The sequence below is a fragment of the Neopsephotus bourkii genome, unplaced genomic scaffold (assembly GCF_033783945.1).
Source record: "Neopsephotus bourkii isolate Nb327-2 ecotype Australia unplaced genomic scaffold, CSIRO-AGI_Nbou_v1 NB_1468, whole genome shotgun sequence".
In the NCBI taxonomy this organism is placed as follows: domain Eukaryota; kingdom Metazoa; phylum Chordata; class Aves; order Psittaciformes; family Psittacidae; genus Neopsephotus; species Neopsephotus bourkii.
The window spans coordinates 462,839-473,196 of record NW_026901945.1 but is presented as its reverse complement, the minus strand read 5'-3'; the positions used below and the strand labels follow the sequence as shown (position 1 = coordinate 473,196).

The following is a 10,358-nucleotide window of genomic DNA, read 5'->3' as shown; positions in this document are numbered from 1 at the left end:
GCGACTCCGCGCTGGTCACTGGCGGCGCGCAGAGAGGCGCCCTCCGCGCACCGCGCTGCCCCCTGCCGGTGGGAGGACTGCTCTGCCTGCGGAGGGGGCGGGGCAAAGCGGGCCTGGCTGCGGGGTAGAGGCGGGGCGGGGCGGGCGCGGCGCAGGTGCCGGTTCCGGTAAAAGGGCCCCGGGAGCACCACGGCCCCGCCCGCGCTGTCTCCCCGCCCCGAGTCCCCGCCCCAAGGGCGCTGATTGGCTTTGCTGGCCACTCATTTGCATGTCACGTGGGGCGCGCAGTGCAGCACGGGAGAGGTTGGCGTTTGAAGCGGGGGGCGGCAGTCAGGGAGCGCACGCAATGGCGGCCCAGCATCTGTCTGCGGAGGAGGAAGAGCGGTACCGGGGGTGAGAGGCTGGGGCCGGCGGGCCCAGGAACGGCGGTACCGGGGGTGGGTGGTGGTACCGGGCGCAACAGCGCTACTGGGGGTGAGCGGCGGGGCCAGTAAGAGTGGTACCGGGCAGTGGCGAGGCGGGGCAGTACCGGGGGTGAGAGGCAGGAACGGGGAGCAGCGGTACCAGGGTGAGCTGCGGGGCGGGTCGGTGAGCCCGTGGCGGGGCTGGCGCAGGCGCAGGCAGCGGCCCGGGGCTGGTGCTCACGGTGTGTCTGTCCCGGGCAGGTTGGTGACCGGCGCGAAGGCGGCGGCGGGCGATGGGCAGCTGGTGGAAGCACTGCGGCTGTTCCGGCTGGCGGCCGCCATCCGCCCCAGCGAGAAGCTGCAGGGACGCATCCAGCGTGTGGAGGAGGTGCTGGCCGAGGTGGTGCAGCGCGGTGAGGAGGAGCCAGAGGAGGATGAAGGCTTCGTGAACGTGTGCGGCAGCGGCTTGCTGATCTACGGGGAGATGCACGAGAAGCTCTTCCAGCACCAGCGGGAAGGCGTTGCCTTCCTGTACCGCCTGCATAGGGAGGGCCGGCCTGGCTGCATCTTGGCAGATGACATGGGCCTGGGCAAGACCATCCAGGTGATTGCCTTCCTGTCGGGCATGTTTGACGCCGAGCTGACGCGGCACGTGCTGCTCATCATGCCCACCACGCTGGTGAGCAGCTGGCTGGCAGAATTCGCCCGCTGGACACCCGGCCTGCGTGTCAAGGAGTTCCACGGCACCAGCAAGACAGAGCGTGCCAGAAACCTGGAGAGGGTCCAGAGCAGGAACGGCATTGTCATCACAAGCTACCAGATGCTCATCAACAACTGGAAGCAGCTGGCCCGCAGGCACGAGCAGGAGTTCATCTGGGACTACATCATTCTGGACGAAGCGCACAAGATCAAGTGCCCCTCTAACAAGACAACCAAGTGTGTGTATGCAATCCCTGCCAGGCATCGCATCCTGCTCACTGGCACCCCCTTGCAGAACAACCTGCAGGAAATGTGGTCCCTGTTTGACTTTGCATGCCAAGGCTCCCTCCTGGGGACGGCCAAGACTTTCAAAATGGAGTACGAGAATCCCATTACCAGGGCGAGGGAGAAGGACGCGACTCTAGGTGAGAAAGCGCTGGGGCTAAAGATGTCTGAGAACCTGATGACAATTATAAAGCCCTATTTCCTCAGGAGAACCAAAGAAGATATCAAAAACAGCTGCACCAACAGGCCAGATGCTCCTCTTCCCAAGGGTCCAAGTGAGAACAGTGCCCCCACCATGCCATCTCTCACCAGGAAGAATGACTTTGTGGTGTGGGTGTACTTGGCAGCAGTGCAGGAAGAAATCTACAGGAACTTTCTCTCTCTGGATCATGTAAAAGAAGTGCTGACGACAACGCGATCGCCTCTGGCTGAGCTGACTGTCCTGAAGAAGCTGTGTGACCATCCCAGGCTTCTTCCTGAAAGGGCATGTGTCCAGCTGGGCCTGGAAGAGCAGGAGCCTGGGAGCGAAGCCGGCATGCTTGCAGGCACCAGTAAGATAGACCACCTCTCCGAAGAGACCCTGATTCAGGAGTCCGGAAAAATGCTATTCCTTGTGAGACTGCTGGAAAGACTGCGGGAAGAGGGGCACCAGACACTGGTGTTCTCGCAGTCTAGGAAGATGCTGGATATCATCGAGCACGTCCTGTCCTGTCGGCAGTTCCGGATCATGCGCATCGACGGCACTGTGACCCACCTGCTAGAGAGGGAGAAGCGCATCTCCACCTTCCAGAGGAACAGGGAATACTCCGTGTTCCTGCTCACCACACAGGTTGGTGGCGTTGGCATAACCTTGACAGCAGCCAGCAGAGTGGTGATCTTTGATCCTAGCTGGAACCCAGCCACAGATGCACAGGCTGTAGACAGAGCTTACAGGATTGGGCAGAAAGAGAATGTGGTCATTTACAGGCTGATAACCTGCGGCACGGTGGAGGAGAAGATATACAGGAGACAGATATTCAAGGACTCATTAATAAGACAGACCACTGGTGACAAGAAGAACCCGTTCCGGTATTTCTCCAAACAGGAGCTAAGGGAGCTTTTCACGTTAGAAGATACTCGAACATCCGCAACCCAGATCCAGCTGCAGTCCTTGCATGCCACCCAAAGACAGACTGACCTGCAGCTGGACGAGCACATTGCTTACCTACACTCCCTGGACATGTTTGGCATTTCTGACCACGACTTGATATACACATCGGAAACTGCTCATGAGGAGCAGGTTGAGAGTGAAGAAGCCCACCAGTACATTCAGCAGAGGGTACAGAAAGCCCATGAGCTGGTTCAGTTGGAGTCTCAACTTAGAGACCAGAGGCTGGAGGGTATCAGAAATGATTATGAACAGATGTGGAAAAGGCCTCCAGAGTTAGTTTCCAAGCCAAAGGAGTTGTCTCCAAGGATGAACAACATAGATCACGCTGTTTCACCACCGGTAGCTGACAAGCACAAACATTACAAAGCTATTGATCTTACAGAAGACATGGAAGTCCAGGCTCTTAATGTCAGCTCCAAAATAACTAATCTGACTATTGAGGACTTGGATGAAGAGAAACCAGCACAAGATGTGTCCAGTATGGATACAGAGCTGCTTAATACCAGCAAGACAGTGAAACAATCCAATGCAGAAGAATCTGAACAAAACCTTAACTTGAGCATGGTGCCATCATCACATGGACTTGATAGGGACAGTCAGAGACTTGAGCAGGAGCAGTGTTCCCATATACATGCAGACAGCTTGGCTGAGGCAGGGAAGGACCTGTCTGCGTGTCCTCATCATTCCTCTAACGATCCCGAGAGGTTAAGAGAGACAGAAGTGCCAGGTGAGGTACCTGATCCATGTGCTGCCTCAGGGGCAGAGAAGGATGATGCTCCTGAGCTCTCTTGGGCTGCTGCAGCACCAGATTTAGCCCATGTTACACCAGAGATCCATGCTGGATCTGAGAAGTCTCCTGTGCTGGAAGCCAACTTGGAGGAGATGTCTGTGTCTTCTCTCCAGGATCAAGTTGACTTCAATCTGGTCTTGGAAGAGTCTGACGATGGATGCCAAGATGCCTCAACTAGGGAAGGATCAGCGGGACGTGCAGGAGGGGAGGGCTTCCCACAAGAAGCAGGAAGCTTTTGTAAGTCTCCCACCACAAAATCTCCAGCAAAAGCTTGGCCCAGTGAGAACAGTAACTGTAGAGAACCCTGTCCTGCAGCTGAAGAAGTGCCAAATACCTCCCTGCAAGGGAGTGAAGCATCAGAGGAAAGCAGCGATGACTTTGCTTTTGGTAGAAAAAAAAGCTTAAAAAGACTTGTTTCAGACAGTGAGGATGAAGAGCATTCTGTTATGCTTTTGCAGGAAAACCAATCTGACAAAAGGCCTTCTTCCTTGAACAGCCCCCTGCACCCATTCCTGGAGGGAATTGGCACATCCACTCCGAAATGTGACAAAGGTCTAGCACAAGCTGTTTTTTCTCCCCAGCTGAGCAACAGCGGCAACTGGTCTATTGCTTCCAGGCGGTCTCTGATCAACAAGGTGGTAGATGAGGTGGAGGATATTGGAGAACTCATGGGAACCACTGAGGAAGAGGACAGCCATGAGCAGCAGGATGACCTCGTGGAAGAAGAAGCTGAAGAGTGCAGTGGGGAATCTGTGGAGCCTGAAGAAGAACCCGCTGGAGAAACGCTTGGTACAGCTGAGAAGTCTTCCTGCCTGGACAGCATGTCCTCTGAGCAGTCGGAAGTGGATGCCACTGAGTCCTCTCAGGAGGAATCCACTGGTGATGTTGAGCTTCTGTCAGGGGAGCAGATAGAGTACTGCACCCAGGAAAGCGTCCCTGAAACAGAGGTGGCTCAGAGCTCTTCTCCTGCTGCAGGAGATTACAAGACCTTGGTAGACAGTGGGAAAAAACTTCAGGATGATGGAAAGCTACAGGAGGCATTGAACTGTTTCCTGCAAGCTCTTGACATCAAAAGTGGTGATCCTGAAATTATGCTCATGACTTTAAACCTGTACAGACAGCTAGCCCAGAAATGAAGCAGCTGTTATCTTTGGTAAGTACAGCCTTAACATTGTCTTGTTAAATGCGTGTCTGAACTACACTCTGAGACTGAATGCTGCCAAATGCACTTCTTTTGTGGTGGCTGAACAATGTCAGCACCTTCTCCTGCATGAGGAAAAGCCCAAAACCCACTTGTCAGGTGCTGGGGAAGGGGTTTACCTGGGGCCTCGCTTCACAGAGATGAAAATGGTTCATCTGTCAGGCTGCTGTCTGGTTATTTAATAAAAACTCATGTTCTTTATGGCTAACCTTATCTCCAGCTCCCAGCCCTGGCTGCAGGCTCCTGCACATCCTGTCCCTGCCTCCCCCCAGAGGGTGCTGAGGGTGTAGAAACCCTCCTGCTCCAACCCCTGCCAGGCTGTGGTTGCTGTTGAGAGAGGTGGAGGCAGGGGCTGTGGAGGGAATGGACCAGCAGTTGGAGCTGAACTGCTGCAAGGTGCTGAGCACCTCTCACCTCCTGGTGCTGCTGGGGGAGCCTCAGAACTGGCTCCAGTCCGAGCTTGTTTTCTCCCATCTCCATTTACCTCTGAGCAGCGCAGGCAAAGCCTGTTCTGCACAAAGGCAGCAGGAGGGGGGAGAACTGGTGTTAAAAGTTCAGGCTGCTTGTCCTCTAACCCTTTTCCCACATAACACCTCAGCTGTGGCAGATAAACCCTCTCTCTGGCACAGTAGCCACAATGATGTGGTTCATAGCTTGGAAACAAGAGAGCTTAGCATCAGAAGAACCTTGCAGTTGTTTTCAGAGTGCTCAGCTTCCCTCCCCTGCCCCTCTGCTGCCACGCTGAGGGAAACCCAGCTCACCGCTGTGTCAGTCTTCCCTTGGGACAATACAGCACTGAACTTCAGTGCTTCCTCATGCCACGTGCACATTTTGTGCCTAGCAGGTCTGGCTGCTGCCCTAAAGAGCAGGGGATACCTTCACACCTTGCTCAGGTCTGAGAGAGGAAACTGGTCTGAATGTGACTCCTTTATGCTAGGAGAGATGGCAGACACAAACCACCATGTGGCTGGTACAGGAGATATGCCAGTGCGCTTCTGTAAAGAGGTAGAACAAAACTCTGGTAGCCTGGAAACAAGCAGTTTATTAATAGAGCATCCCTTCAATGAGGCCACATCTGCTCTGGTGCTGGGGAAAGGCCTGGCTGCCTTTCTTAACACAACACTCATGAACCAGAGCAGTGCAGTTTTTTGTGAGCTCTCTCAGCTTTCCAGTCCCTTAACAAAACACCCCAAAATGGAGGGAGGAAAAAGACCTGCCCTGGTTTTGGTCTAGCCTCATCTTTGTATATGATCTTGGGAAAGGCCTTTTGGTCTTTGGTGTTTTCTCCCAATCTCCAAGCATTCAGACACTGCACGATGCTCACAGGCAACCAAAGCCAGAGTCCACTGCTGGAGCTCTGCTTCAGGAAGGGGCTCCCTGAACTGGGGTATGGATTGCCAAGATCCAAGAGACCTGCAGGGCTGCCTCCATTCACATCAATCACAGAATCCCAGCTTGGTTTGTGTCGAAGAGACCTTAAAGCTTCTCCAGTTCCAACCCCTGCCACAGGCAGGGACCCCTTCCACTGGAGCAGCTTGCTCCAAGCCCCTGTGTCCAACCTGGCCTTGAGCACTGCCAGGGATGGGGCAGCCACAGCTTCTCTGGGCACCCTGTGCCAGCGCCTCAGCACCCTCACAGGGAAGAGCTTCTGCCTAAGAGCTCATCTCAGTCTCCCCTCGGGCAGGTTCAAGCCATTCCCCTTGCCCTGTCCCTACAGGCCCTTGTCCCAGGCCCCTCTCCAGGTTCCCTGCAGCCCCTTTAGGCACTGGAGCTGCTCTAACGTCTCCCCTTCAGGAGCCTTCTCTTCTCCAGGCTGCCCCAGCCCAGCTCTCTCAGCCTGGCTCCAGAGCAGAGCTGCTCCAGCCCTCGCAGCATCTCTGTGGCATCCCCTGGACTCGCTCCAACAGCTCCACATCCCTCTGGTGCTGTTGCCCCAGAGCTGAAACATGACTGCAGGGGGGGTGCTACCCAGAGCACAGCAGAGGGGGAGTATCCCCTCCCTTGACCTGCTGCTCATGCTCTGGGGGTGCAGCCTAGCACATGGTGGGGTTCTGGGCCACAGTGCATATGGCCGGGTCATGGGGAGCTTCTTGTCACCCGCCACCAAGCACATCACACTGTCCCTCACATAGTTTCACCAGAAGGATGAGGTGCAGCCTGTGAGGCCTGACACGTGCACTGCATAGTTAGCAGGAGGGGAGTGCAGGAAGCAACAAGCATTTAGTGGCTTTTCTCACACAAGCATGAGGTATGCAGTGTCTTCCACTGCAGCTTTGAGCAGGCAAAGATGTAGCTTTAGGTATAGGAAACTGAACTTGGGAGGATTCCTCCTCACCACTGCTGCTCAGCCAGGGCACTGGATCTGCACCTCTGCAGGGCAATCACTGTAAGCCTGAGTACCTCCTCCAAGTGTCACTGTCTCCACAATGGCAACAGCAAGAGGCTGGCCAGCCAGGAAAAGCAGAGCACAGAGCTCTTGCTTCACCTTTTCCAAGGAATGCCCTGCCTCTCTAGGCATAGCCCTGCTTTCTGCCACCTATAACCTGTGTCCTGCCATGGCAGCGGGATGGGTGCTGCCTCCAAACAAGCTGCTGGTAACCACTGGCTTGCTCCAGGGCTGCGGTGTCTGGAAAGCTCTTGGGATTCAAGCAGCCAATACACTCATGGTCATTCACATTTTATTTTCTGCCTTCCACCATGATAATGTGGTACCCAAACTTTGTTTTGACCGGGGGGTCTGTATACACCGGCTTGTCCATGCTGCTCACAGGCAGAGCGAACGCTGCCTCCTGGAATGGTCCCACCATGGAGCCTCTGGTCATCCAGCCCAGGTCTCCCTACAAAAAGGAACCGTGAGGGTTAAGCTTTGAGGATGTCGCTGCCGCAGCAGCAGCCCGGCCAGCAGGCAGGGGGGTGGTGGAAACCTGTCCCAAAACCAGTTCTGGCAGCATCAGTCCCAGCACACACGCTGTGAGGCAGTACAGGGCTGGGAAGAGCTCCTCAGCCCGAGCTGCTTCTCAACCAGCACATCTAAAGTCCTGCTGCCCGGGGGCTCCTGTGCCTCAGACCTGCTGCAAACAACCATTTACCCCTGAATTAACGCTGCCCCCACCAGTGTTTGCTCACGACCGTGCCCGCAGCTGCTGAACCGGCCTCCTGAGCCCCAGCAGCGTATTCTCGGGGCACGCAGCCACCGGCGAGCAGAGCAGACCCGGCCCCCGCGGGCCGCAGCCACCCCCTGTGCTCCCCGTACCCCTTGCCGAGCTTTGTCCTCGCTGTACTGCGAGGCCACCTCGCTGAAGCGCTGCCCAGACTTGAGCTTCTCCATGGCCTCCATGGCTCTGCCGTGCTTCTCACACAGGATATGCCGGACCTGCGGGGCGAGGGTGCCAAGCGCGGCCGTCAGAACCGGGCCGGGAGGGGGAAGCCCCCCCGGGGGACCCCGCCGCACCCCGCTCTTACCTTCACGGCGTTGCCGCCTCCCTTCGGGCCCTGGGCTTTGGCATCGCTGCTGCCGCTGTCGCCGCCTGTGAACGCAGCTCCCTGAGACCAGCTCGGTGCCCGCGGCCCCCGGCCCCCCGCCACCCCGGGCCCCACCGGGGCCGCCCCGGTCCCACCTCGCCGGCCCCCGCCGCTCACCCTTGGCAGCCTTGCCACCGCCCTTTCCCTTGGGCGCCATGCTGCCGCCACCCGGCCCTGCGAGGCCCCCGGGCTGCCCGCGGCGCGCCGGGACCGGCCGCTTCGGGGCTGCCCCGCGCCCGCAGGACCCCGCGGCAGGGCGGGTACCGGCGGCGCTGGAGGGGGTGCAGGGGCCGCGTGGTCCGCGGCGGTGAGTCCTGCGGCAGAGCGGCACCGGGGCTGGACACAGCTGGGAGCGGGGTGGGCTCTGCTCCCAAGGAACAAGGGATGGGACAAGAGGAACCGGCCTCAAGCTGCACCAGGGGAGGTTCAGATGGAGCCGAGGAACAATTCCTGCCCCAGAGGGTGCGCAGGCATTGGAACAGGCTGCCCAGGGCAGGGCTGCAGGCACCGTCCCTGCGAGTGTTCGCACCCCGTGGAGACGAGGCCTCAGTGCCATGGGTTAGTGGTGGCTTTGGCAGGGCTGGGAACGGTTGGACTGGAGGAGCTTAAAGGGCTTTTCCAACCTGGGTAATGCTGGGATGCTGCCTTCCCCCAGGACCTCTGTCCATCCCAGCTCCCCGCACCATCCCCAGCTCCGCACATCCATCCCAGCTCCCACCCTGGGCTGACCCCAGCACCCACCCCTGGATCTCCCCGCTCCCCGCAGTGTCCCTGCGCTCACGCAAAGCCATTGGGGCACTCGGGCACACGGCAGACGCGGTGAGAGGCCCCGCGCTCCCCCGGGGTCCCATCGAGCCAACCCGGCGGTGCCAGGGTGGGTGCGCGTTCCCCGCGGCAGGCACAAGAAGCACGCAGAGGCAGGCGTCAGCAGGAGCCGTTTACCGAGCTGGAGCTGGCAGGTTGAACAGTACACACCGGGAGCACGGGCCCGCGGGGGGACCGGCACCGCTGCCCGCGCGCTCCCCAGCACCTCTGCACCCGCAGAGGGACGAGGGGGTGAATGGCCAGGGACCGCTCCACCGGGAAGAGCCCATTCCAGAACCGGGGATCTCCATCCCGCGGCCCGGAGCCAACCTTCTCCAGACATCTCTCATCTGACAGCAGCCAACCCGCCGATGCTGGGTTTGGTTTCTGCAGGGGCAGCCCCCGTGTCCCCAGCCCCGCTTCGCCGCCGTCCCTGGCCACCGCCACCACCAGTTTCCTGAGCAGTCATGTGCAAAATGGACCCGTCCCAGAGCTTCCCTCCCCGTTCCCATGCCCCCCTCCTAGCACAACAGACCCTGTGCCAGGCTGGGCAGCAGAGGGCCGGGAGCGGGGCCGGGCAGGGGCTAGAGCAGGGACATCTCATAGCGCTTCTTTTCCTTGGGGTTTTCTATTTTTTCCTGAGTTTCTCAGCCTGGATCAGAATTACAGGCTTAAATCTGCAGCCGCGGCACGGGCAGAGAGCCATGTGCAAGTCATGGGACCGAGGGGAAGGGGAATCAACTGGGAGGGTCGTGGAGCCTGGGTGCGTGGATGCGAGTGAACATGGGGCTCTGTTCGCAGGGGGACAGAGACCCCCCAGGGCCTGGTCCTGGCCCCTCACTCCGGTGCCCCCTGCTCCTCTGGGAGCATCAGGCCACGCTGTGGCTGGCGTGAACACATTGGGGAATAAAGCAAAAATTGTTCTAAACACGCTCGGAGCTGGGGCTGGTGCTTCCCCACAGCTCCCCCTCCTCCGGTGCCCTGCCCCGGCCTTGCAGCTGATCCTGACCCGTTACCGCGGCCTCTGCTCCCACCCGGAGCCAAGCCAGGGGTCCAGGGGGATGAATCCCACCCCGCGCCTGCCGCTGTGCCCCAGGAAAAGGGCTGGCTCCCAGCCGGGGATGTGCAGACCGCCCTTCAGCTGTGTTGGCACCGTGTCCGCCAGCACCGCCACGGATGTGCCACCTCCTCAGGGTTACCCGTGGGACACTGCTGCTGGGGGTAACCCCAGAGGGACCCCAGGAGTCACCGGAGGTGGCGTCTAGATGGGTTTGGCCAACGGCTCGGTGGCAGCCTCTGTGCTCCAGCGGTGACGTGGCCGATGTTTGCAGGAGGTGCTTGTGCTCCAGTGCGATGCGTGAGGCACCCGATGGCAGGGCTGGTGCCGGGGGGCTGCGGGGCACAGGGGGGCCAGTGGAGCTCCCTCCACATGTGGCACACCAGACGGGACGAGATTCCCGGCACTGGCGGTGGAGACGACCCTGGGGTTTGCTTTCGGACTGA

General features: G+C 59.0%; 2 protein-coding genes across 3 annotated transcripts; one reads left to right on the top strand and one right to left on the bottom strand.

Annotated features, from left to right (window-relative positions):
- The first annotated feature begins 365 nt into the window (after nucleotides 1-365).
- On the top strand, nucleotides 366-4,737 carry ERCC6L (ERCC excision repair 6 like, spindle assembly checkpoint helicase). The gene is made up of 2 exons (XM_061368945.1): nucleotides 366-393; nucleotides 666-4,737. Exon 2 carries the CDS (start codon nucleotides 889-891, stop codon nucleotides 4,462-4,464), a length of 3,576 nt encoding a protein of 1,191 aa, XP_061224929.1. The 5' UTR covers nucleotides 366-393; nucleotides 666-888; the 3' UTR covers nucleotides 4,465-4,737.
- A 2,453-nt stretch (nucleotides 4,738-7,190) lies between these two features.
- PIN4 (peptidylprolyl cis/trans isomerase, NIMA-interacting 4) lies at nucleotides 7,191-8,922 on the bottom strand. 2 transcript variants are annotated; one of them, XM_061368993.1, is made up of 4 exons: nucleotides 8,833-8,922; nucleotides 7,992-8,056; nucleotides 7,783-7,902; nucleotides 7,191-7,366 (listed from the first exon to the last, which is right to left on the bottom strand). In XM_061368993.1, the coding sequence occupies exons 1-4, from the start codon at nucleotides 8,900-8,902 to the stop codon at nucleotides 7,208-7,210; spliced, it is 414 nt and encodes a 137-aa protein (XP_061224977.1). In that variant the 5' UTR covers nucleotides 8,903-8,922; the 3' UTR covers nucleotides 7,191-7,207. The 2 variants fall into 2 exon arrangements, with proteins under 2 accessions (XP_061224977.1, XP_061224978.1); XM_061368994.1 differs by lacking the exon at nucleotides 8,833-8,922 and adding an exon at nucleotides 8,169-8,305.
- Nucleotides 8,923-10,358: the final 1,436 nt, after the last annotated feature.

Bases quoted from the DNA above. Each gene is read 5' to 3' on its own strand.
- ERCC6L (XM_061368945.1), top strand. From the start codon at position 889: ATGCACGAGAAGCTCTTCCAGCACCAGCGGGAAGGCGTTGCCTTCCTG.
- PIN4 (XM_061368993.1), bottom strand. From the start codon at position 8,902: ATGGGACCCCGGGGGAGCGCGGGGCCTCTCACCGCGTCTGCCGTGTGC. The intron at 7,903-7,991 runs GTAAGAGCGGGG...CTCGCCCCGCAG, and splicing joins GAGGCGGCAACGCCGTGAAG to GTCCGGCATATCCTGTGTGA. The intron at 7,367-7,782 runs GTACGGGGAGCA...TCCTTTTTGTAG, and splicing joins AGGACAAAGCTCGGCAAGGG to GGAGACCTGGGCTGGATGAC.